Genomic DNA, 23,660 nt, shown 5'->3' on the forward strand with positions numbered 1-23,660 from the left:
CTGGTCCATGAATTTTCTCACTGAATTTGTTCTGTGCTGGGCCAGCACTCTCTGGTCCTCAGGAACTTGTTTTTTATTGAAGCAGGGCATGATGGGAGGTAACCATGGGTATGGACTGTAGTTTCAGTACAGCCATGTATAGATATGCTGTCTACCACATCTAGCCAGTGGGCAGGCAAGGAGTTCAGTATGTGAGGACCTGGTACTGGAGTGTGGAAACAAGGCTCTGGGGCAGCCCTTGGCTTCTGGCTACTTTCTGGAGACTGAGTCATTCTGCTCCATGGATGACCGTACAACATGAAGCTGAAGCTGCCTCTCTATGATGGGTCTGGAGCATTAGCTTCCTCCGGTTTTTAGTGCTAAAATAACTTGTGTAGATATCAGGCTTTAGACCTCTCTGCTTTCTTTCTCTGCCAGCGGTGGGCCTGAGTTCTAATAGATGTAATGTAAATCATGGGATGAGCGTCCAGCTTTCTGTCCCAGTTCCCCCTGCAGTAAATAGTGGGTTCTCACATAGGAAGACCCATGAGTCTAGACCGTGACTTCAGCCAACTCAAAGATGCACCCTAGCACCTGTTCTTCTGGGTCCGAGTAGGTTCTCAGGAGGGAGAGAAATGCCGCCTTTCCTCTTATCCTGGGAGAACAGGCCCCGTGCGTGTGAGACTGGTCTGGACAGCAGGATGCTCTGTGAGTTGTAGGAATGTCAGAAGACACAGATAAACAGAAGCTCATAGTGCCGGAGGGAAAATAAACGAGACCACCACCACCACTGTGAAAGCCACAGGGCACCAAGACACAGTGAGCATCCTTTCGCTCTAGCTTTCACGTTAGGAACCAGCAGCTTGAGTCGGGTACCTGTGACCCTGTGTGGATTTGCCTTCTAGGTAAGATGTCTTCAGAACAGGTACTGAACTCCTTCTGGGCCCAGACTGTATGGTGGCAGTTCCTGTCTGTGACAGAATTTGCTGGTCTTCATTTCTCACCTTAGAGAATATAACCCATAGATGCTGATTACCGAGCCCACTGTTCTGCTGGCTACCATGGTGTCCTGCCTGTCAGGCATGCTACCGTCTAGAGATGCCATAGCATGTGAGGTTCCCATGCATGCCTAAAGTGCATGCCTGAAGGATCAGGAGCTGGGGCTAGAGTGCCAGCAACTGCTTTGGCTTTGTCTAGGTCTGTTTAATCTTCCCTCTTTGCACAAAGCATCCTTGTGTTGTGTGTAGGTTGCCTGCTGTTCAGATAAAAGAGTGGGCTCCAAACCTGCTCCTAGATCCCTGGCCCCTAAGTGGAGGTTGAGCCTGTGACTGGATGTCTGTGCAGCATGCTCTGTCCTGCTGTCTTGACAGGCTGCTGTGGGTAAGAAAGTACCGCTGAGTAAGAAGGTGACACAATTCGAATCCAGGGGCATCAACTCTAGGGCAGTAAGCACAGTCGCTGATGATGCCCAAAACAGCAGCCCACGTGGTGATACTCTAGATCCTAGTTGCTGCTCAACTGGAGCTGAATATTACTAGGCACTCCGTGGTGGCATCAGTTTTGAGTTCTAACTATGCAGCCTTTTCTGGTAGTTTTAGAGAAAAGCAATTAAGTTGTTAGGGTTTCTGCTGTTAGAAAATCTGAGTGGTGTATATTAGCATATTGTTGGTTTGGTTATTTTAATGACTAGTTTTTTACACACAAGAATGTATCCCTTTTTGTTAATAATTATCCTTTTTCAGGGCTCTGCATTGTGTGTAAAAAAAATCCAGTGTAAAGAATGAAAATGTAAACAAGACAAATAGCAGTCTGAAATAGCCTTTTTTTTTTTAAGTAAAACTGCATCTTCTTAAAGGTTGTTTTCCATGATTCTCATAGTTAGTGAACTACCTAATACATTCAGTGTAAAGTTCTATTTCACAGTACATGTTTTATGGAGATCCAAGGACAGACCAGAGCGTCCTTCATGAATAGTTTGAACTTGTCAGGGAGGAACTAGTTTGCTATGTGCCTGTGGGATGGAGATTTTATAATGTGGGGGCTCGCCCTGGGGCTGTGGTCAGGGCTCAGGGTACATTTGCCCTCCTAGCCCTCTGGGAGTCTGCTTCTGAAGTCATGGCCCACCCACTCTCTCAGCTGGGTCTGCATAACAGGCCGCCATTCATAGAACCACGGACCAACAGAGCAGAAGGAGAACTTGAAGTCAGAAGTCATCTGGGGCAGTAACCTTGAGGGCATGGCTTTCATTTATTTTTTGGCGTCAGCATACTAGTTGCTATGTACATTACACTTAAATTGAAAGAAAATAAGCAGCCCAACAAGCCCAGTGTTCCATGGGTAAAACTCGCCCTGGAGGACTTGCTGCGTTTGCTGGCCCTGGCCTTGTTCCCAGGGTGCCCACTGGCCACATCCTGCCACCCCACATAGGCATTTGCAGTGTGGCATGCACTCCCTCCTGACTTTGCGGTGGTGTCAGTATAACCTGATGCAGAGCAACTATAAGAGGGTCCACTTGTTAATGTAGTAGTCTGTTGGAGGGAGGCTGCTTGTTGGTTCCTGGCTGCTCAGCCCCGAAATAATCACACAGAAACTATATTATTTAAATCATGGCTTGGCCCATTAACTCTAGCTTCTTAATGGTTACATATTAATTTAACCTATCTCCATTATTTTATATTTTACCATGAGGCTTGTGGCCTACTGGGAAGGTTCCCCATGTCTGTTTCTGGCAGCGGCTCCATGGCTTCTCCTTTACTCCTTCTTTTTCCCAGCATCCAGTTTAGTTTTCCCCACCTACCTTTATTCCCTGCGCGGGCCCCAGACAGTTTCTTTATTAACCAGTGGTATTCACAGCATACAGAGGGGAATCCCACGTCAGTTAATAACAGTCCCCTATTATTTTTGAAGGAGATAAACTTCAAGACCCCAGTGGGTATCTGAAACTGAAAGTGCAGGAATCTATATACATGTTATGCTTTTTCTGGGTGTATATAACTATGATAAAATTTAATATGAGTTAGGCATAGTAAGAGATTATTTGCAGTAACAAAATAGAGCAATGTAGCAATACACTGTAGTAAAACTCCTAGGCATATACAGCCCCCATGATATCTCTCTGTACGATAGTCTCCCTCCTTGCTGACCGCGGATGGCTGGATAATGGATCCACTGCTAAGGTAGTCAGTTGAAGAGGGTTGTCAGGCAACTACAGACACATCTGCCATCTCCCACCCTATGTGACCTGCCACTCTCCAGAGTGAATCTGAGAGTCATCAGCCTAGTGAACCACATTCCCCAGTGGCCAAGACTTTGTCCTTAGGTTCAAGTGTGAGAGGCAGCAGAGAATAAAATGATTCAGCCTCTTGCCCTCATTGCTTCACCCACGTGCAGGGTGTGGGAAGGAATAAGGAAGCATGGCAGAGTCCGTATACTCAATGCTTCTCCTGCAGGACAGGTCTTTGTATAGTGGGGGGGTGGCCTTCTGGGTAGACCCAATCCCCAGCCTATGTAGTGCTCCTCTGTCCGTTAAGGACTTTTCATCATTGTAGACTGATCGTGCTACAGCATTTATGACTTGATAGAACATAGCTTATATTTCAGAGCAGTCTTGAGGGAGAGCCGTTTGACTCCATACCTCAAGATTTAGCCACTGTAAGTGAACAGTGCCCTGTCTGATGCCAGCTTACCCTTGTGGGATGGCATACTAGTCCCATATCCAGTTTCTCTTCCCCAGGCCTGTGATTAATCCCAGAGTGCTGTGGGATTCTACCATGTAGTCCTCTCATCCTTGTGGGGTACCTGAGAAACACTCTACATGATCCCTCTTTTTTAATTGAAAATAGTTTTTTAACAATATATTTTGATTATGGTTTCTCCTCCTCCAACTCTTCCCAGATCCTACCCTCCCACCCAAGCCTTCTTTTTCTCTTTAGAAAATACAAAGAAAACAAACAAACCAGAATTTAAAAAAGTAACAAGGCAAAAAACAGAAGAAACACATACAGACAGAAAATCGGAAACCATAATACACAAACAAAAGACCAGTAAGACAAAAACCGCCTAAACAAAGCAATGTGAGACAAACGTTTACAAAAATACCACCAAGGTCATTTTGTGTTAGCTGTCTACTAACCTTAAGTGTGGTTAATATCCCTAGTGAGACTCCATTGGAGAAAACTAGTTTTTCCTTTACAAGTAGACATCATTTGTTGATAGCTTCTTGGTTTGGGATGGGAATGTGTGTCCCCTTTGTCCTCTGAGCCCCAGAACCCCATTAGGCTCGACCCTGTGCGGGCTCTTGCATGCTGCCTGTCTTTGAGTTCACATGGATATGTGAGTCCTATTGTCCTGTTTTGAAGGACACTGAGTCCTTCGTGTCATCCAGCCCCTCTGGTTCTTAGTCTTCCCACCTCCTCTTCCATATTGCTCGCTGATCCCTGAGGGGAGGGGCTTGATGACGACATCGACATCCCAGCTAGGACTGAGTGTTCCGAGGTTTCTCACTCTGCACAGGGTCCACTTGTGAGTCTCTGTGTTAATCACCATCTACTGCAACAGCAGCTTCACTGATGAGGGCTGAGCAAGGTGCTGGTCTCTGGGGAAAACAGTATGTCATTAGGAGTCATTTGTTGCTCTGTCCTTTTAGCAGAGCAATGGTGTTTGATTTGATCCTAGGCCCCCTAGCCTATCCAGGACAGGTTCTTGGCCGCCCAAGCGTTGTCCATTTTGGGTTTCATCTCCAAGTGGGGATGTAAATCCAGTGTTGGTTCCTCTACATCATTTGTCACCATTGTAGATCTCAGGTTTGTTGCTGGGTTGATAGTTACCACAATCAGGAGACAGGCTGGGTACAAGTGCAGGCATCTCTCTGAATTTGTATCCACTCTCCCCTGAGTGATGGAGCATACAGCTTTGTGCAGGGCACTCACATTGAACTAGGTATCGAGGTCATCCACAGCTGACATGTATGATTGTGAAGGCTTTGTGCAAACCCTGTTCAGGGCTTGAGCATAATCAGATTTTTCTGTCCAAGGGATACTGGATACCAGAAAACGTCTGTCTGTCTTGTGCTCAGAATTGTGACATGGTCAGTTTTCAAAACAGCATCACTTTTCTAACCCTTGAAACAGAATGGACATTGTTGTTCCCACTTCAAACTTTGGGATCATAAGTCTTAGTTAAACAGAGCTGGAGAGTGCTGGACGAACCTGGAGTGTTCCCGTTCTGCCCATGCTTGTGCTCAGTGGCCATGTGCTCAGGCCTGTCCTCTCTGCCTGGGGCTTTATGGTTTTCTGCTGACCTAATGCATACTTGCTGAGATGTTCCTGTCCACAGTGTCCAGAGTCTTGGGTCATGACTCATGGCTCCCGATAAAGGACAGAGCACACAGCGGCATGAAGCTGTTGCTAAGAATGAGTCAGTAGTTAATTCTGTGAATGTTGGCCGTGGCTGTGCTGAGTCTCTGCACCGCAGCATGATGGAAACTCGCGAGTGTGGTAGGCGACAGGCTCAGCTGTGTAGACTGATGTCGTGAGGTCTAGAACACAGGAATGTGCTTGCCCATTGATCCTTCAGAAACGGGCTCTGCCCACAATGACATACTGCCCTGATGGGCACTTCCCCGGTTTCCAGCCTGCTGACACCTATTGGTTAAACCTCCAGTATCCCACTGCAAGGGTAGAGGATGAGTGTGTCAGAACTGTACACTTGCCACTTTGTGTCAAGGCAGAGGTTTGCTGACACTATGAAGAAAGAGCTGGGCATACTAATTCCAGAAGATGCCGGTGTCCGGGAAGAGAACAGGGCTCAATTGAAAGCAGCTTCGGGTTTATCTCCTTCGGTGTAGCTAATCTTGCTGTGATCGCTGGACTTGAGTGTGTTCATTTGGAAAGCCATGAGGCTGCTGTGCAGAGGGAGTAGCAACAGTGGCTACAGCTGCTTCAGTGGTTCGTGCGAGCTCTTAAGAATCTTTAGCTGATTCCAGTTAGCTTGCCTAATGGCTTCAGGTTCAGACAGAAAAATCAGCAGGGCTGCCTGTAACTGTAGAGGTCAGTTCATAAGGCCATGCTCTGGATGCTCTGGATGCTCTTTCCCGAGAAGGGAGACAAGAGGGCAAGAGCATCTGACTTGAGCTCCCTCTGCTGGGCATGCCTGTTTGAGTATTGTAATATCGCTGAGGTTTTCCAGTCTCTTCAGAGAATAATGCCATATTCTGATCATCCTCTCTCATCAGTTAAATGCAAGTGGACACTTTTGAGTTATCCTCTGACGAGAGAAGCATCCCTGCTTTTCCTTTTCCTCCCCTTGTTAGTCCATTATTCCTGCCATCTCCAGGGGATAGGCGCTAAGATCTATGGCAGATTCCTGAAACCACAGAGTAGCCTGCAGTGTAATTTAATGCCATTTCCATCTTAACCAGACATTTGGCACGCACCATGGCTGTAACTTGAAGTGCATAACAAACATGTCTGCTTACTGTCATCGGCTTCATAGACAGAGATTCCCTAATAAATTTTAGGTCATGAACCCCCCTCCACAGAAAATAGGCACCTGTTGGAAAACAGTTTATATAAACAGTTTACCCTTACACGCCGTCTCGTAGCTTCCCCACCAGAGGCCCATCCTCCTGGCCTTCCCGCAGTGAATCTGAGGCAGTTTTGGCTTTGATGTAGCTCTGTGGCTCCCAGTTGCTTTGTGATGAGCACTTTAGAGAATCAGAACGGAAGAGGTCTAGTCCTTTGTTCTCCATCCGTGCAGGGCACTGGATATGTTTGAGCTCTGCATACTGCGGATGCGCGTGCCTCACGTCCTTTCTCTCTGTTCCAGGAAGGTGTGGAAGTGCGGGTGGCGAGGATCTTCAACACCTTCGGGCCACGAATGCACATGAATGATGGGCGGGTGGTCAGCAACTTCATCCTGCAAGCGCTGCAGGGGGAGCCGCTCACGGTAGGTCTGCCTGGAGGCTGCATATAGCGAAGAAAGGGTGACTTGATTCAGGGACTTGGGTTTCCAGAGTTGATTCTTCATATTCATGTGTATCTGTGCTGCCTGAATGAAAGGAATAGAAGTAAATGGGTAGAACACAGACCAGGAATGCCTTCCAGTGAGCCTGGGTGCCTGTTGCGTTCTCCCTGTACTCCTGAACTCCACCTGTGCCCACTGGCCTGCTTAAACTGCCCCCGCTGTTTTCTTAGCCTCTTAGTGAAGGCCAGGGAGTGAACAAATGTGGTTCTAGGAAGGCATAGGTTCGTGTTGGTGAGTTTTGATAAGTACATCACAGAAAAGATGTCATTCTAGACCTCAGCTCTGCGTTCTAATGGGCCAAGCCCATTCTGCTCCTCTCCCTCAGTGGCCCCTTGCTGCCCCTTGATGAAGGTATGAAGTCACATCTGCTTCTCTTTCCATAGCATTTATTGACTCCAGCAGTTCATCCTGGCGTCCTGGCTCTGGATCCACACTGCCATCACAGTGTCCTGTCTTTGCAGTACTTCCGTCCTTGTTCTCTGTCTTCTCTTGGCCTGGCCTAGAGTCAGCCTTCTGAAGAGGACAAACCCTAAGATCCCTCATCTCAGGAACAGCATATGCCACTGACCTTTCCAATGGCTCCTACCCTCCCCACTTCCCACTCCTCAAACTGACTCCTTCAGCTCCTGTCTTGCCTGTTCTGAGAGTGTTTCCTGGGCCCTCTTCCCCATTCTCTGTAGCCTGTGCGAGCTGGAGCACTGTCTATACGAATGCACCATTTGGCTTTCAGTCACCATGGGTTTCTTTCCTTTGCACTCACTACCGACTGAAGCACTACAGTTCCAGGCCACTAGCACAACATTAGCTCTGGAAACCAGGCCCTTTGTTCCTTCCATGTCCAGTTGTGTCCCTGGCCCCAGCACAGAGGCAGTGTGAGATAAATGCTGATTGAATTAATGACCAGGTAAGTGGTGACTGTTCATCGCTTCTCAGCGAGTGAGAAGTGGCTCAGTGGTTAGCCACAGAAGCCAGCAGTTGCAGCTGTAACTGCCGGGTGAACCTGCCTTTCAGATCCCCTCTTGCTGCATCTGGCTTCTCTCCACAGGTTTCCCAGCCGCAGATTCAGCCAGCTTCAGTAGAAAATGTTAGAAAGTATGGTATCTGTGACAACGTGGACAGATGTTGTTTTCCGGTATTGAGAATGTGCATAGCTTATATGCAAATACTAAACCATTTCTTGACCGTTCTGGATTTTGATATATGTGGAATGTTCTGGAGCCAATCTGCATGGAAACTGGGGGACAGTTATATTAGGGGTTCAAGTGATCTCTATTGGGAAGGGAGACACCCCTGAAGCTCTGACTGTTTGCAGAGAAAACTGTTAGCAGCCTTCGAAGAAACAGCTTTTCAATTTATTGGCTCCTTGGCGGCTTCAAGGGCCCCATGTTAAGGAGAAAAGTAAGTCCTCTGGCAGCCTCAAGAATGCACACATTGTTGGCAGAGGTCATGTCTCATGTTGTCTTCAGGCCCGGCATGACTCTGTGCCAGAGATCCAGGGGGAGATCACTGGCGCCATCCGAATGCCATTAATCCGGAGCCTGCCAGACTTCCTTCTTTCCTAGCCACCCAGGCAGAAGGCCTGAGGAGCCATTTAGAGTGTCTTTCCATTGTTGTTGTTGTTTCACAGAATATGTGCCCATCAAGAACCTGATGAACTGCCGGTGCTTTTCTCTTGGATTGAGAAAGCGTCTCCTCCCTTGACAGGTGGTTCTGGTAGAGGGCAGCGAGGTAGAGTGGGGAGAGATGCTGGAGGCCAAGTGCAGCCGTAGCAGAGAGAGCAAGCAGGAATGCCAGCCTAGGAGCAGAGTGAGTCTGTGGAGAGAAAAAAGAAAGAGGAGGAAGCATTTCGGGAGGGGGATTCATCAGAGGATTCCTGCTGAGGGAGGCCAGGTGGCCTCACGGCTTGGGAAATTGGAGAGAGATGAGAAACCCAGGCAGCTATGAGGGCTGGATTCACTAAGCAGAGCTTTGGTTAACACAGCTCTGCGAAAAGTGCCCGCTGGCCCTAGACGTTCTGGAGACTCTGGAGCTTGTTCAGCAGAGGCTATCGTAGCTGAAGTACCTAGTGCACATGGCAGAGGACAGTGCTGTGACAGCTCCCTTTGCGCTTCTTGTCACCCCTACTCGCTAAACATCTCGGTGACTCCTGGGTCACAATACTGCTGTGACCTGAACACAGACAGCACTTAGTCCCCTGACAGCAGCTTTGTGTCTCCTTGACTCTCTTTCATCCTGTGAAGTGAAGCCAGAGCGTGGGACTGTACAGACTCATGAGTGTGGCTGAGCATCCTCTCTACTTGGCCTGTGGACACGGAGTAGCCTCCAGTCCCCAGGCAGGTGTGGCAGTGAGCCAGAAGAGCACGCTCTCCCTGAACCAATAAGACATTGGTGCTTCTTGAGGCCCTGTCCTCGGTGCTCCTTTGCTGAGATTTGATCCCGCGGCTTTTGTATACTGTCAGCAGACGACTCCATACACAGTGCTGTTCTCCCTTTTCTCACCTGCCCTCCATTCCTGAGCAGAAGCTGAAAGCCCAGATCTCTGAATGTGGCATGTTACAGCTTGACAGTCTAGACAGATCAACTATGCTTTTCTTTACTTTCCAGAAAAATCTACAGTGGTTGTTAGAACTTTTGAATTTTTTAAGTACAATTTTCATTTTTTTCTGAGAGATTTCTACCAGGCCCCTCACTTAAGCAGAAAAATAAAGCTCCATAGTTGTTCCAGCTGAGACAGAACGGAGGGCTGCCCAGATCTATGTAGCCCATGTCCTTATAGCTACCATCTCACCCTACAGTGCCCCTGGATGGCCCTAAGATGCTTGGGATAGCATTTTCTTGTATCCATTATTCAATATGTAAAAATCAAGACAAACATCACCGCAGTGGTGGTGTAGCTGCATTTCTGTCATTACAGAATTTTTGTAAATATTCATGTCCTTTAGTGCAAAGGTTCTCAGATTGTGAACCCAGGAACATCAGCACCACACATCAGAAGTCTCAGGAAGGTGAATTTTCAGGCTTGGCTCCCAAGATCTTACAGATCATTAGTGAAACATATGTTTTAGTAAACCTGGGATTTGGGGAGCCTCCGGATGTTTACTAAGTAGTTCTGAGCCTGGGCTGCACCTCAGAGTCTCTGCAGGAGCTTGAGGATTATAAAACTTGATCTCACCCACAGAAACTCAATTCAGCTTTGGCTGGTGCTCAGGCATTACTTTTGGGGCAATAGGAATACAACTGTCCAGACCCAGTCAGATAGGAAAGGTTGGTAGCCACACAAGAAATAGTTTATCCCACCAGCTAGGACCACCTGGTTCCCATTGTTAATTGATTTTAACTGCTGAGATCTGTCATCTTGGACTTTTTATGAACATTGAGGACCCTTAACTCAGTTCTTAGCTCAGTGGGACTACGGGTGTTCCAAACCTGTACCTCTGAATCCTATTACTCTCCTGGGAAGTCTCAGTTTGGCCGTAGCCATATGTTGGAATTCCCAAGGAGCCAGATTTACAGCTATGATCATAGTTTACTGGTCTATTAGGCAGAAGTCTATCATTTGTAATGCATCCAGGGTGGAGAGCCCCCACTGAATGTTGTTCGTGTGTGTGTGTTGTGTGTGTGTGTAGAGCTCCTCCACTGAATATTGTTCACATTAATGTGTATGTAGAAACCCCCCACAGGATATTGTTCACATTAGTGTATGTGTGTGTGTGTGTCCATATGTGCATGGGGGGTATAGAGCCCCCACTGAATATTGTTCACATTTGTGTGTGTGCATGTATGTTGTATAGCCCCCACTGAATATTGTTCACATTAGTGTGTGCTACACAACTGGACTTGAGGATCACAGCCCCCCGAGTTTTACATAGATCCTACAAACCCTAATTCAAGAAGCCATTTCTTGGGGGCTGGAGAGATGGCTCAGTGGTTAAGAGCATTGCCTGCTCTTCCAAAGGTCCTGAGTTCAATTCCCAGCAACCACATGGTGGCTCACAACCATCTGTAAAGAGGTCTGGCGCCCTCTTCTGGCCTTCAGGCATACAGACAGAATATTGTGTACATAATAAATAAATAAATATTTTTAAAAAAAAGCCAGTTCTTGAATTCTGTCTTTTGAGGAAAAACTTTATATAGCTTTATATGCTCATGTTAAGTATCAGTGCTGAAGTACAGAGTGTGAGATGTGGTTCAAGATGTTTTCGTTTTCCTTAATCTGTTTTGATTAAAATATAATTGCCTCGTTTCCTCCTCTCCCCTTCCCTCAGCCCCTCCTGTGTCCTTTACCTCCAACACTGCCCATTTTCCTCCCTTTCAGATTGATGGCCTCATTTCCTTTGATTATTATTGTTGCAACAGAAACACAGAAGCATAATATATAAATACACCTCCTGAGTCCATTCAGTGTGGCTTATATGCATATGATTTCACCACTTGGTATTGGATAACAAGCTAAGGGGTCCATCCCTGGGGAAGACTGATTTTCCCTCTCTCAGTAGTTGTTAGTTGCCTATAGGTTTTTTTTTTCTAGGATTGAGGTCTCATTAATGTGTTTATAAGTGTGTGATTGTTTGAGTCTTGTTTCTCAGCCATATCGTTGCAGTATTGTGAGTGTATCTTCCTAGTCATCTCCAGGAGACACCATTCAATACCAAAGCAGGTTTCCTGTTCCCCTGGCTCTCAAAATCTTTCCAGCCTCTTTTTCATATGTTCCCTGAGCCTAAGTGCAGGAGTTGTGTTGTAAACGCATCTGTTGAGGCTGAGGATCTCTTCAGGTCTCTGTATTTTGACCAGTCGTGGTTTTCTGTGATGGGTTCTGTGGCTGCAACGAGAAGCTTCTTTGCTAAGGATCATAGTCACATGTATCAGGCAAAGAGGGTTAGCGAACCTCAAGACATAAGCCTGTGTCAGTGCCTTGTCAAGGATTGATTCTGAAGTCAGACCCACAGAATTCCAAGGAGCCCCACTAATAGTGCCAGGGTGTTTCTCTCAGGTCTAACTCTTGGTTTCCTTCTAGGTGTATGGTTCCGGGTCTCAGACAAGGGCGTTCCAGTATGTCAGGTAAGGCTCCGGTCCTTAGCCTGGGTTCTGAGTAGAGGAACTTAGTAAGAGTTCAGTGTATATTGTACATGCTGAGTATTTCTGCTGCTCAACTATGTAGTAAGTTCATTTCAATATTTGACTAGGAACCTCTCTGTTAAAGTTGGTTTTCATCCACCGTTTCTGTGACTCCTGGCTAATCTTTCACTGCCACCTAGTGTTGCATAGATGACATTGTCTAGCACTGAGGGTAGCTTGGATAATTAATGCTGCAGGCCAATTAATCACCCATCAAACCTCAGATTCAGTTGTCCAACCAATGTTTTAAATCATAGTTCTCTAGCATGGAGAGAGTCTGTAAGAATATGAGATCAGAGTTTCTTAACGGCGACCTCATGTTGCAGCTGAGGCGGGCTCATGTACTTGGGGACTTGTGTTTTTGTCTTTGGAAGCTTACCTAGGGTTTTGTTGGTCAATGCAGTTAGAAATAATAAGCAGTTACAACGCTGAAGTATCGTCTGCCTAGGGGTAACAATTACAAATTCCGTGGCCGTTACCAACACCCTTGATCACTGTAAAACCCACATCTAGATTTTGACACCACGTACTTTTGCTTTTAAATGCAAATACCCCAAATGCCTCTTGCCCAGAAAATGCTGTCCCAGGTGTCTTAGAGCCATCCAAGGGTACTGTAGGGTAAGATGTTAGCTATGGGGTGTGGGTCTGAGTAGCAGCTATATCTTAGTAGCTGAGGAGCTCAGTAGAAGTCACTTAGTAATATAGGAATGCTGCTTTAATTTTTCCCCCAAAGTCAAAGCAACCAGTATAGATTTTTTCCTGAAAGTATATACATTCTTACATGTGATCCAGGAGCTGTGAATAAGTGCATATCACAGTCAGTGTTTGCTTCTCCTTACCCATGCGTATCTTGTCAAACGGGGCCAAAAGCCTGAAAAGGAGACCTAGCTGCTCATGTGTCGTCCATATAGGTTAACTTCACAGTTTCAAGAGATGGTTTCAGAGGGCACAAGTGGCCATCCCTCCCCCGGGACAGTTTCTGTTTTAGCATATAGAGCTGAAGCTGTGTGCTTGGAGAAATGTATTGGGGTGAATTTCTGTCTCTGTACTGGACTAGTCAGACCACCTTGTTTTGAACCACCTCTTCATAATAACAGTAGCACTGCGTTTTCATCCCATCCCCTCTCACCCCCTCCCCAGTCATGCACTTCCAAGGAGGTCTAATGTCTTCAAGTACACAGATTCATCTTGAACTATATAATCGGGGCCCACTTCTTATATTCCACCATTATAAGATCTGATTTTTAAAAAAGGGCCTTGGTTAGAAGCCTGCCTTCTCTCTGGTCATACTGCTTCAGTGGCAGTTCCTATGAAATTAAGTTGAGTAGCTTCAGATACATTTGGTGGGGAGAAAGGGGGTAGGTAGTTAGAATACTTTAAGAATTCAGTAATGCCTATGCTGTGTGCTAACCCAGCCTAGCACAAAACACACTCATGGCATTAGGCCTGTTATGTCCACAGCTCACACACCTAGTTGCTATGACCTGCACAGGGTCACCTCCCAGACTATCTGACACCGTAAGTCGTTTCTCTGTTCATAGGAGCGGACCCTTTCAGCAGATTTCCTTTCTGTAATGCTGCCATTGTGGTGGCATCTGAGATCACGGGACTTAGGGACATTGTGGGTCAGTTTCCTGATGTACACTATGTCTCCACAGAGAACTGACCGGGGCTTGCTGCTTTAAACATACCCCCTACCGCTTTAAGAAACTGAAAGTCCCTTACTTTGTAAGAGAGTTTGGATCTGTAGTTGCAGACCTGGGTTAACTGTCCCCAGAGCCACAGTTGCCTCGGCAGTGCTGCAGGGACCCAAGGCCTACATGGTCATCCGCATTGACATCTGGCATGACGTGTCTGAGACTTTCATGGTTGGGTTCTGTCCTCATTCACATAACAAAGGCATGTTATATATTCCTTAAAAGTCACTTTGTCAAAATGACACTTTGAAAGAGCTTCAGGCTGAATGAGTATGACTTACACAATTTTGACTTTAAAAGTTGCCTACCTGTTACGTATAAGGTGCACGGCCCTCCCTCCTTCCCTCCTCTCCCAAAGAGGATGACTGCTTAAGAACCAGCCATCTTCCAACTCCACATGACCCTGCCCTTACTTCCAATGTTAGGAGCCATTGTGGATGCTACTGAATGGCAGCTTTTAATGTCTCCTTACAGACACACAGATGGTGGATGCCATAAGAATGCGTGGTAGATGTAGCGACTACTGCCAAGGTGATGAAGTGACTTTTTTGCCAGTTTCTCCTAGAAATCATTCAAGGTCAATGGTGGTTTGCATTTGCACTTGATCTATGAGAACAGAACATTAAGCATACTTATATAAAATCCTCATTGTTGAAACTAGAAAAGCAGAAACAACCTTATTAAATGACACAACAAAAAAAAATGTTTATTCCAATTTCAAAAAAAAAAAAAGAAAAACGATCTTGGGTTTTGTTTTGGAAGCCAATCATGGCCCCTAGTGGCTTGTGCCTTGTGGGAAAGCTGGAGGAAGAGGGAGAGGTTCCCACGTGGAATTCATTCAGAACCGTAGCTGCTGGACATGGGCGTAGAACAAGCGCTTAAGATTCCCAGTGAGGTGTCATTTTTACGAAGTAACTTTTCTTTAACAGAGCCACACTTTAACGCTTCTGAAACTAAGAACCAAACCTTGGTAAGCCGAAGTTTGCTTACTTCTCTCTTCACCTTCATGGCTCAGCCAATCACAATCCATCGGAAACATCCAGCTGCCCCCGACAGCGAGCTCATAGGATGTGCTAAGGGTGGGCTGGAGACTGGGGGAGGGGGCAGCCGCGCGCATTGATTTCAGTGCTCAGTTTGTTTGGCTTTCGCTGTGATTTGCCAGTATGGAATTTGCATACTGAAGTCCATTCATTTCTGTGGAGCTTACTTTATGAAGCAGTCGTAGCTCTTGTTTTGGTTGACTAACGTGGGTTCACTTTAAACGTGGGGCTTTGTCAGAGACTCTGCAGTTGCCATCTTGGGGGATTTCTACCTACTTTAACTTACTTTTGGTCCTTGGTTGTTTTCAGAGATGCACAGAAAGGGTATATTTAACCCATTCTTTCCGCCCTGTTCACCACCCTACCACACCCACCGAAAGCAAATCCCAGCGTTCCAGGACTCATCTCATCCATGAACATGCTAGCGTTACAGACACCATCTTAATTCACAGGGTTTCGTTTCCACATTCAGTTTCCATTTGGGCTTTCATTTTTGTCTGGGGAGGTTTGGCGCGTGCCCTCAGCATTCCTGCTCTATGGCGAGCATTGCCTGACCCAGCTCTCCCTCTTTTCCAGTGATCTGGTGAATGGCCTGGTAGCACTTATGAACAGCAATGTCAGCAGCCCTGTCAACTTGGTGAGTTCCGTTCTGCCTCTCCTTTGCACCAGCTGCAGGGTCTTTGGTGAAGGCTTTCCCTGCTCACGACTGTAGGGCATCTGCTAAGTACGGAAGTAAAACAAAGCAGAGAAAGGGATTGAAAAACGACACTTGCAAGGCATGCATGAGCAGTGTGTGAACTCCCTCTGCCTGAAGGGCTCTGTGGAAAGATCACACTTGTAAGGCGAATCAAAGCTCCGAATGGATAAATGGATAAAAGGCCCTGCTTCATTGTTTATGTCTGCATGTTCTCTGTGCATCTTATTGCCTTATTCTTTTTAGGAAACTTCTGCACAAGAGCATTTAGGCACTGTATCGACTTAAAAATCTGTCTTCCGTCAAATCAGAAAAGTGTCTGCCAGGCGTCTCCCACAGCCCCTTTCTCCTATGTTCCTTCCATCACTCCTCTCTGCTTCCTGGGGCCTTTCTTTGTGCCTACAGTTAGGCCTGGGCCTTCCTGACTCTGATCTCTGCGTCCAGGATAGCCTGGAAAATGGGAGCTGGAGGTTTTTAAACTTTACAGCTGCCGGGCTTTTCTGTGGTCTCTGCTGGGCCGTCCTCGTGGGGTAAGAGTAATAGGTTGGAGCAGAGGTGGAGTGGCTCCCGGTGTGGGCGGGGCCCTGAGCTCCAGCTCCAGCATTGCAAAAGTGAAGGCAGTGATTGTCAGGAAGTGTGATAGAAGGGTTTGCTTAGCAGCTCCTCTGCCCCACCCCAGTAAGCTGGTCTGTGACAGCATCCATTGCTGCTGCAGCTTTCTCTATCCGACCTCTGATCCTGCACCCTAAAAGGTGTTGGCTCCGTTCTCATAGAGGAGGTTTGTTGTCCTAGCAGAGCCAGTAATGTGAAACCAAACATGCAGAGTAACATCAAAGTGACAGAAAAGGGAGTAGATTAAAAAGTTACTTGTCCTGGAAGTTTACCCAGTGTATGGGACCCACTTTAATGACCTTGTCCTACCTGAAGACTGTTCTTCAGAACAGATAAAGGTCTAAGGTAGTATAGGTTTGCACCTGGCTAGAATGAAACCCATCCAAAGTGCTCCATTGGCACAAGAAGCTGGGGTGAAGTTACTTGGAGGCAGGCTAGTCTGGGGGCTGATGATGATTCGTACAGAACATGTCTCTGAAGTCATATGTGTAGCCCAAGCAGGAGAATACTGCCCTTGTCAATACGCTTATAGGAGAATCTATTTCTTTCTTAGGGGAACCCAGAAGAACACACAATCCTGGAATTTGCTCAGTTAATTAAAAACCTTGTTGGTAAGTATGCTCAACCACTCTAAATGAACTGGTCTGCCTTTACTGTGTCTATTGGTAGTACCTTCCCTAGAAACTGTTACAAGCTGCCGACTGACTGGCCAGAGCCCTTGTTTATGAGGAACAAGTCCAGCTCCTCTGAGCGGGGGATTGGAGAGAGGACGGCGTGAGATGAGCTTGGCTCCCAGGTCTAGTTGCAGAGCTGGTGGAGTGTGGGACAGAGATTTGTCCTCCAGGTGTGATGTGATTAGGTTAGCACATCCTGCACAGGTGACCATTACTGATATCCGGGCACCACCCCCACTGAGACCAAATTCCAGGAGCAGGGAAAGAGTGACGTTAGTTCTGTCCATGCTGGGTTTGCCCGGGTGGCATTGGAACAGTGTCCCAGGAAGCAGCAGGAAATTCCTGAGTCTGGCCCAGCCCCTGGGTTACAAGTGCCAAGGAGGTAGCCAGGGCCTCATCCTCAGGCTTGCTGGAGCTCTGGGAAGTCTGGTCTCCAGGCCAGAATCTGAGTTCAGGACATGTTAGTCTGGCCTGGACCATCATAAGCGTGTGTTGCAGGCTGCTCTCATTTGACCCTGCTGCCCCCTTGGCTGAATGGACTCCTCCATGTTGACATTCCTGGATCAGGGTTGTGGTGAGCAGCTGTGGACAGCTGGGATCCTGTTCTGTGGGACAGACATTGGAGACAGTCTTTCTGCCACTTAATTCCCAGATTCGCTTTCCAGCTGTGAAGTACCACTGGTGAGGCAGGGCCTGCTTCGGTCACCATGTGCCTCCAGTCACCATGCCTTTGAAACCTTTGCTGTGCAGGTGAAACCGTGGGTCAGAGGCTTTGCTATAATGGCACTGTAGATGCGAGCCCTGGCCTCCCAGATGAGAGTGCACACAGTGACCCATGTGCACTGCAGAGTTTAGGAAACCCCCGCCTGCCCACTGAGGAGGACTTAGGATCCCCACGTTGCTACTGTGGGACTGCATGTCACACTTCCCCAGGTCTGCATAGCGGTCACTGTAGTAGCTTTCTCTTGTGCTCACTAGGGTCAAGCCCCTCACCTCAGGGAGGTAGACCAGGCTTTTCTGTCATCTGCATGCTTCATCCAGCAGCAGAGCAGACATCTTCCATGTTGGTTCTGGGTTTGTTCTGGCTAGAGCATTGATGACCGGTCAAGTCATCATGGGCTCTAAGTTACCTTCTGCATGCTATAGGTTAAGTGGGGTATAGACTATCTGATTTCCAGGGGAGGGGATTCCTAGATTCTGAATACCCCAGGTGTGGCCCATTGGGAGCATCCACCTTCAGGGTGGTCCCATCCACATTTATATGTTGTGTTTAAGGAATTGTGCCCCATAGGCATATCTGCATTTGTTACCTGACATGGAGCTTTGTTCTTGACACAAGCCCTTTTATTCTTGTGGGGGGATCTTGTGGGACCAGAACCATTCTGCACGTGACTGTCTGGTAATGGCCATGCAGGCACACACCTACATTTGTGAGGACTGTCCTATGGCTTTGTCAGAGTGGCTTGTGTTGGGTCCTTGCTCTTCTTCTACCATAGGTATGATTTTCTTCTGGCGTAGTGGGAAAACAGTGCCCCCTAGTGATAAAAGATTTACATGTCCTTACCCTTTTTTTTCTTTTTAAAAAACTCAGGTAGTGGAAGTGAAATTCAGTTTCTCTCGGAAGCCCAGGATGACCCACAAAAAAGAAAACCAGACATCAAAAAAGCAAAGCTGATGCTGGGGTGGGAGCCTGTGGTGAGTATGAGGAGGTCACTGCCTCAGGAGAGAGACACCGACATCTCATGGCCTTCTCCTCCCAAGCTGTGGCCTTGCAGGCAGGTTTCTAGCAAAGTAGGGTGGGCTTGAGTGTCCAGGAAGCTACGAGATTTTCTCTAGTTAATGGTGCCTCATCCTCTGTTGCCGAAAATGGCGTAGGCCTCCCATGAGGTGGTTTCAGGAGAGTTTATAAACATGTCCCTTTTCATTCTGTTTCTGTGATGAAGCACTGACCAAAAGCTTGAGGAAATGAGGTTATGTGGTACGCTTCCAGGTCATAGTCTCTCACCGAGGGAAGTCAGGACAGGCACCTGGAGGCAGGAACCCGGAATCAGGTACCATGGAGGAGTGCCAGGAGTGCCGCTCCCTGGTTCATGCTTAGCTAGCTTTCCTATACATGCCATAATAACCTGCCTAGGCAACAGCCCCATCCTCAGTGGGCTGGACTGTCCCATATCAGTAAAGACAACCAAGGCAGTGTCTCACAAACATGTCCATAGGTCAACCTGATAAAGATAGTTGCTTCATTGAAACTGTTTTCCAGGGGTTTCTAGTCTGTCAGATTGACAGTTACTATTAACTCCAACATACAGCAGTCTCTAAAGGCAGGATTAAGGGGGTGCACTAGTTGTTCTCACTGCTGTAACAAAATGCTTACAAAAGCAACTTAAAAGGGAGCAAAGGTTTGTTTTGGTGGCAGCCAGAGCTGCAGTCCATGGCCTCATGTAATGCAGGGACAGAACCAAGTAGAACCAGGGGTAGGTATAGCCGTCAAAGGCCCGTCATCGCACTTAAAGACTCCACTGCCTTGACCTAGTGCCGTGAGCTGGGGGACATTTCAGATTCAGAGCATCGGAAAATGTCAGCAGCTTCGATGCAGGGTCCTGGTGTCCAGGGCTGAACTGAGTGAGGTTTCATCTGGTCATATCAGTCGCCATGTTGATGAAACCACAGCTGGAAAGCACGAAGACCGAAAGACAAGGACAAAGGTGGACTTCCGTACTTCCTGTGGAGCTCCTAGACGGTCAGGCTCTCCACAGGCTGACCCGTTAGACCAGACCTGTGGGGTCCAACCCCCTTGGTGTTGCATGTCAGATAGTCACATTACAATGCACAACGGTAGCAAATTACAGTTAAGAAGTAGCAATGAACTAATTGAAGGGTTCACCATTCAGAAGGTTGAGAACGACTGGACTAGACACTAAATCTGCCCTGCTCCCTCTCCGTCACTGCTAGACTGCATGTGCACTCTGAACCCTCAGTCCCTGCCCCTTCGTCTCTTGGTGGAGAGCTCTTCCCCTTTCTGTGAACACCAGTGTCCCATGGCTGTGTGTAGCCTCTCAAGTGTCTGACCTTTATAGAAAATTCTCACCTCCTTATAGAAAATTCTTCTGGCCAGCCAGGCTGCAGAAACAAGATGCCTCTGTCCAACAGTGTCTAGCTGTTTGCTCTTTGCTCCTCCAGAGAGTGACTTTCCCTTATATCATGACAGCCATCCCAACCACTGTTGCCGAAGCAAAACCGTATCAGTCGGAAAATAAACATGGGGTGGGGGCACCTCAGTACAAGAGCATTTGAGGACCCCCCAGGAGCAGCATGCTGCCCAGAGCTCAGCTTACCTGTTACAAAGGCATGGCATAGTAAGCTGAGGAGGGAGACTAACTGAAGGGAAGTTAGAACTTTAGTCCAACTCTTTGGCTGTACAGAAAATTAGTATGTGAAACAGAAATGAATATGGTCAGACGTAAAATCCACTCATCCCATCCAAACAGAGCGAATTTCAGAAGCAGAGGTAGGGATTCTCCATGGTTTGTGTTTTTATTCATGTATTTTATGTTTGTGTTTTGCCTGCTTGTGTGCTGCGTTCATGTAGTGCCCACAGAGGGCATCAGAACCTTTGCAACTGGAGTTACATGTGGTTGAGAGCTACTCCGTAGGTTTGGGAGCTGCACTCAGGTCTTCTGCAAGAGCTGAGCCATCTCTGTCGCGCCTCGGGTTCTCAAACTTTTTGAAAGTTTGTCATTTGTGCTTTCGTCACCAAAGCATGTGTTTTAAACAGAATGTGTTAGGAAAATATTCAATGTATGTTTACTAAATATACACTCTTGGTTTTGGAGGTGTATGTAGAGCCGGGATATTTGTTTCGAAGTTGTATCTTACATAGAGATACAGAATATGAGACATTTGCCATTGGCTTCTATGTAATATGAGTCTTAATTGATAGGAAAAGTCTCATCCAAAGATACCAGGATTATTGTGTGTGCATGTGAACGGGGACAACTTTTGAGGACAAGCATCTGAACTTGGGGAAGAGGTGTTTTTATGTGTGTTCCTCTGATATTTGGTGATCCTGAGCATTTTCATAAACATATCAGCCATTTCTGTGTCTTCTTTTGACAAAAAAAAAGCCTATTTAAATCTATTTTTTTAATTGTGGGCCTTATATGCTTTTACTGACAACTCCTTATCAGATACATAGTTGACAAATATTTTCTTACATTCTGTAGGTTATCTCTGCATGCCTTTTTATTTTACTGAGAGGTTTTTAGTTTAATTATTTTGTCTAATTATGTTTCCTCTGTTTTTTAGTGTCTTGTGTAATGCATAAATAGCTAAATTTCCATATTTAAAACATATAATACAATGTGTTGTAGTTTTGACACCATAATCAAGAGAGACAAACGCCAGCAAATTTACTGGAGTTCTCAGCAATGCCTCCCTTCTCAGCTTTCTCTTTAGCCTGTATGACTCAGCAGCCAGTTGACTGTTTCCTCTTTCCAGCTCAGGTTAAGATTTCCTCAAATGTCACCTTTCGTGGGTCCTTCCCTGCCTATGCTGTCAGTGCGAGTGTGTGATGGGGGAGGCCCAGTGAGGCAGGTGGAGAAGCCTCCTCAGGGCATCTCCCCTTGGTCCTTGGAGGATTCCCTCGAAAGAGTGGGCCCATGTACTTTTCAGAAACGGTCTCTGCAGCTGACTGAGTAGGCATGCTGGCGAGAGGGGACTCGGGGGCTTTGGGAACTTGAGGTGACTGATAGTGTCACCAGCTAAGTTGCAGAGTGCATTCTGAAAGTAGCTCTAAAGACCGTCAAGCCTCTCCAAAGTGGCCTTGATGTACTCCTGGCCCGTGTGAGTCCTTGAGTGTCCTCGTGCAGTGGGCAGCTGGCTGCACACTCTCATCTCCAGGGCACTCTGCTGTTTGCTTCAAGGAAGCCTTTCTGTTGATGGGACCTTGTTCCTTGTTCTCACTCTCTCCAACAGGTTCCATTGGAGGAAGGGTTGAACAAAGCCATTCACTACTTCCGGAAGGAGCTGGAGTACCAGGCCAATAACCAGTACATCCCCAAACCTAAGCCCGCCAGAGTGAAGAAGGGCCGGACGCGCCACAGCTGAGTTAGCCGTAGGGCCTGAGACTCCATTCTACACTCAATGAAATGGACTTTTGTGGGATTTTTTTTAAAGACTTAAACAGGTGTCATGAAGAACAAACTGGAATTTCATTCTGAAGCTTGCTTTAAAGACATGGATGTGCCTAAAGCTCCCTTGAAACCTGCAGACTTTGCCTTGCACTTTTTAAATCTGTCTTTTTCTGTACAACAGCCTAGATGCATCTCTGCTATTTTCAGGTTTTTTTTTATCTTGCTGTTAGAGTGTATGCTGTAACTGTCGTTGACAGTTTTATTTACTGGTTTCTTTGTGAAGCTGAGAAGAAACATTAAATGGGGGAAATGCCAATTTTATTTATAAAAGTGGGTACTTATAAATGAGACGTTACACTATGCACAAAGAATAAAAATCCTAGCGGTATTGTTAGGTGGGCGGTGCACCAGCGTTTATTTGGGGACACGTGAAAACTCCATTGGAAAGCATTGTTTCTTTGTTAATTGAGAGTTATCTGAAGATTTGGTTTTTAGTTGCAAACTTGACTTTGAAACATCTCCACTGATTCTTGATCAAGGATATTTGAAATCACTACTGTGTTGTGCTGCATATTGGGGTGGGGAAACAATGTTAACGTATTCTTGGTTAACCTTGGTTAAATATGCTATTTTAATAAAATATTGAAACTCGCTGGTCATGGACTTTGAGCTACAAAGCTTGGCTTTCTGCTTTGTGTCAGATGTTGGGTTGCCGAGAATAACTCTGGAGATGTTAGTTTGAGGAAATTCTGCAAATGTCTGGTTTCCACTATTCTTAACTTTATGTGGTGTTTAGAATCATCTGTGTGCTACTTGGGCCGAGTCTGTGCTATGACATATGATACACACTCTGTGTGTCTTCCTGAAATGCTTGAGATGAAGTGTTTCAAATTTTAACTGGGGAATATTTTCATAGACTATAGCTTGAGCATCCTAAGTCCCAAACCTGAACTTCCTGAAGTCTGAAGTCTGAGTGTTCTTTCAGCCCCAGGAATGTGGAGCTTAGGGACACTCAGGCTCTGTTAACTATGGTGTGAAGTTCTCAGAACTCAGCCTGGGTTAGGATAGGTTTTGCATCTTGTAGCCACACAAACCAGATGAAACAAAACTTTTTTATTTTTCTGGTGTAGGAGTCAAGCAAGTTTTGCTAAGTGAAATGAAAGCCTTAGGAGGTATCATTTCCATTCAGAACTCTCTCAGGGGTCGTGCTAGCTAGGATTTAATTTTGCCCTTTGAATGGAAGAACAGCACAATGCTCAAAAGCAGCCTGTCTCCAAACTGGTTTGGCCCTGCATGGTGGCAGCAGAAACCCAAACAGATGCGCAAGAGGTAAAGGTAAGTATCTCAGCTTTGTCTGTCCTTCAAAACCATGTTGGGCTTTTAAAAAAATAGGATATTTTTTTTATTAGAATCCATGTGACTCTGTCATGCTAAATTTACCCTAAGATTCTGGACTAAGGTTGAACATGGTGTAAGAAAGAAGAATCAAGAATAACCTATATGCGTGCATGCACGCGCACACACACACATGCGCAATTATTCAATCACTAACTACACCCCAGTCTCTTATTTTTAGTTCCCATTCTTTTGGACTGAACTAAGTGATAGAGTGAACAAGTGGAAGCTTGCTTGAAAATTAGCAATGGTACGTTTGGGCCAGAGAAGAATGTAGACAGAAACAGCTCAGAGTTTTG

General features: G+C 46.5%; 1 protein-coding gene across 3 annotated transcripts in view; it reads left to right on the plus strand.

Moving 5' to 3' along the window:
* Uxs1 (UDP-glucuronate decarboxylase 1) overlaps positions 1 to 22,629 on the plus strand; it is a 68,252-nt gene extending 45,623 nt beyond the window's left edge. For all 3 annotated transcript variants that reach the window (XM_075980264.1, XM_075980261.1, XM_075980262.1), the window contains 6 exons: positions 6,805 to 6,924; positions 12,017 to 12,060; positions 15,431 to 15,491; positions 16,714 to 16,771; positions 18,426 to 18,529; positions 21,809 to 22,629. In XM_075980264.1, coding sequence (XP_075836379.1) covers positions 6,805 to 6,924; positions 12,017 to 12,060; positions 15,431 to 15,491; positions 16,714 to 16,771; positions 18,426 to 18,529; positions 21,809 to 21,940 — 519 coding nt within the window. In that variant the 3' untranslated portion in view covers positions 21,941 to 22,629. The remainder of the gene's footprint in view (positions 1 to 6,804; positions 6,925 to 12,016; positions 12,061 to 15,430; positions 15,492 to 16,713; positions 16,772 to 18,425; positions 18,530 to 21,808) is intronic.
* The last annotated feature ends 1,031 nt before the right edge of the window (positions 22,630 to 23,660 follow it).

Source organism: Microtus pennsylvanicus, chromosome 7 (genome assembly GCF_037038515.1).
Source record: "Microtus pennsylvanicus isolate mMicPen1 chromosome 7, mMicPen1.hap1, whole genome shotgun sequence".
NCBI classification, from domain to species: Eukaryota; Metazoa; Chordata; class Mammalia; order Rodentia; family Cricetidae; genus Microtus; species Microtus pennsylvanicus.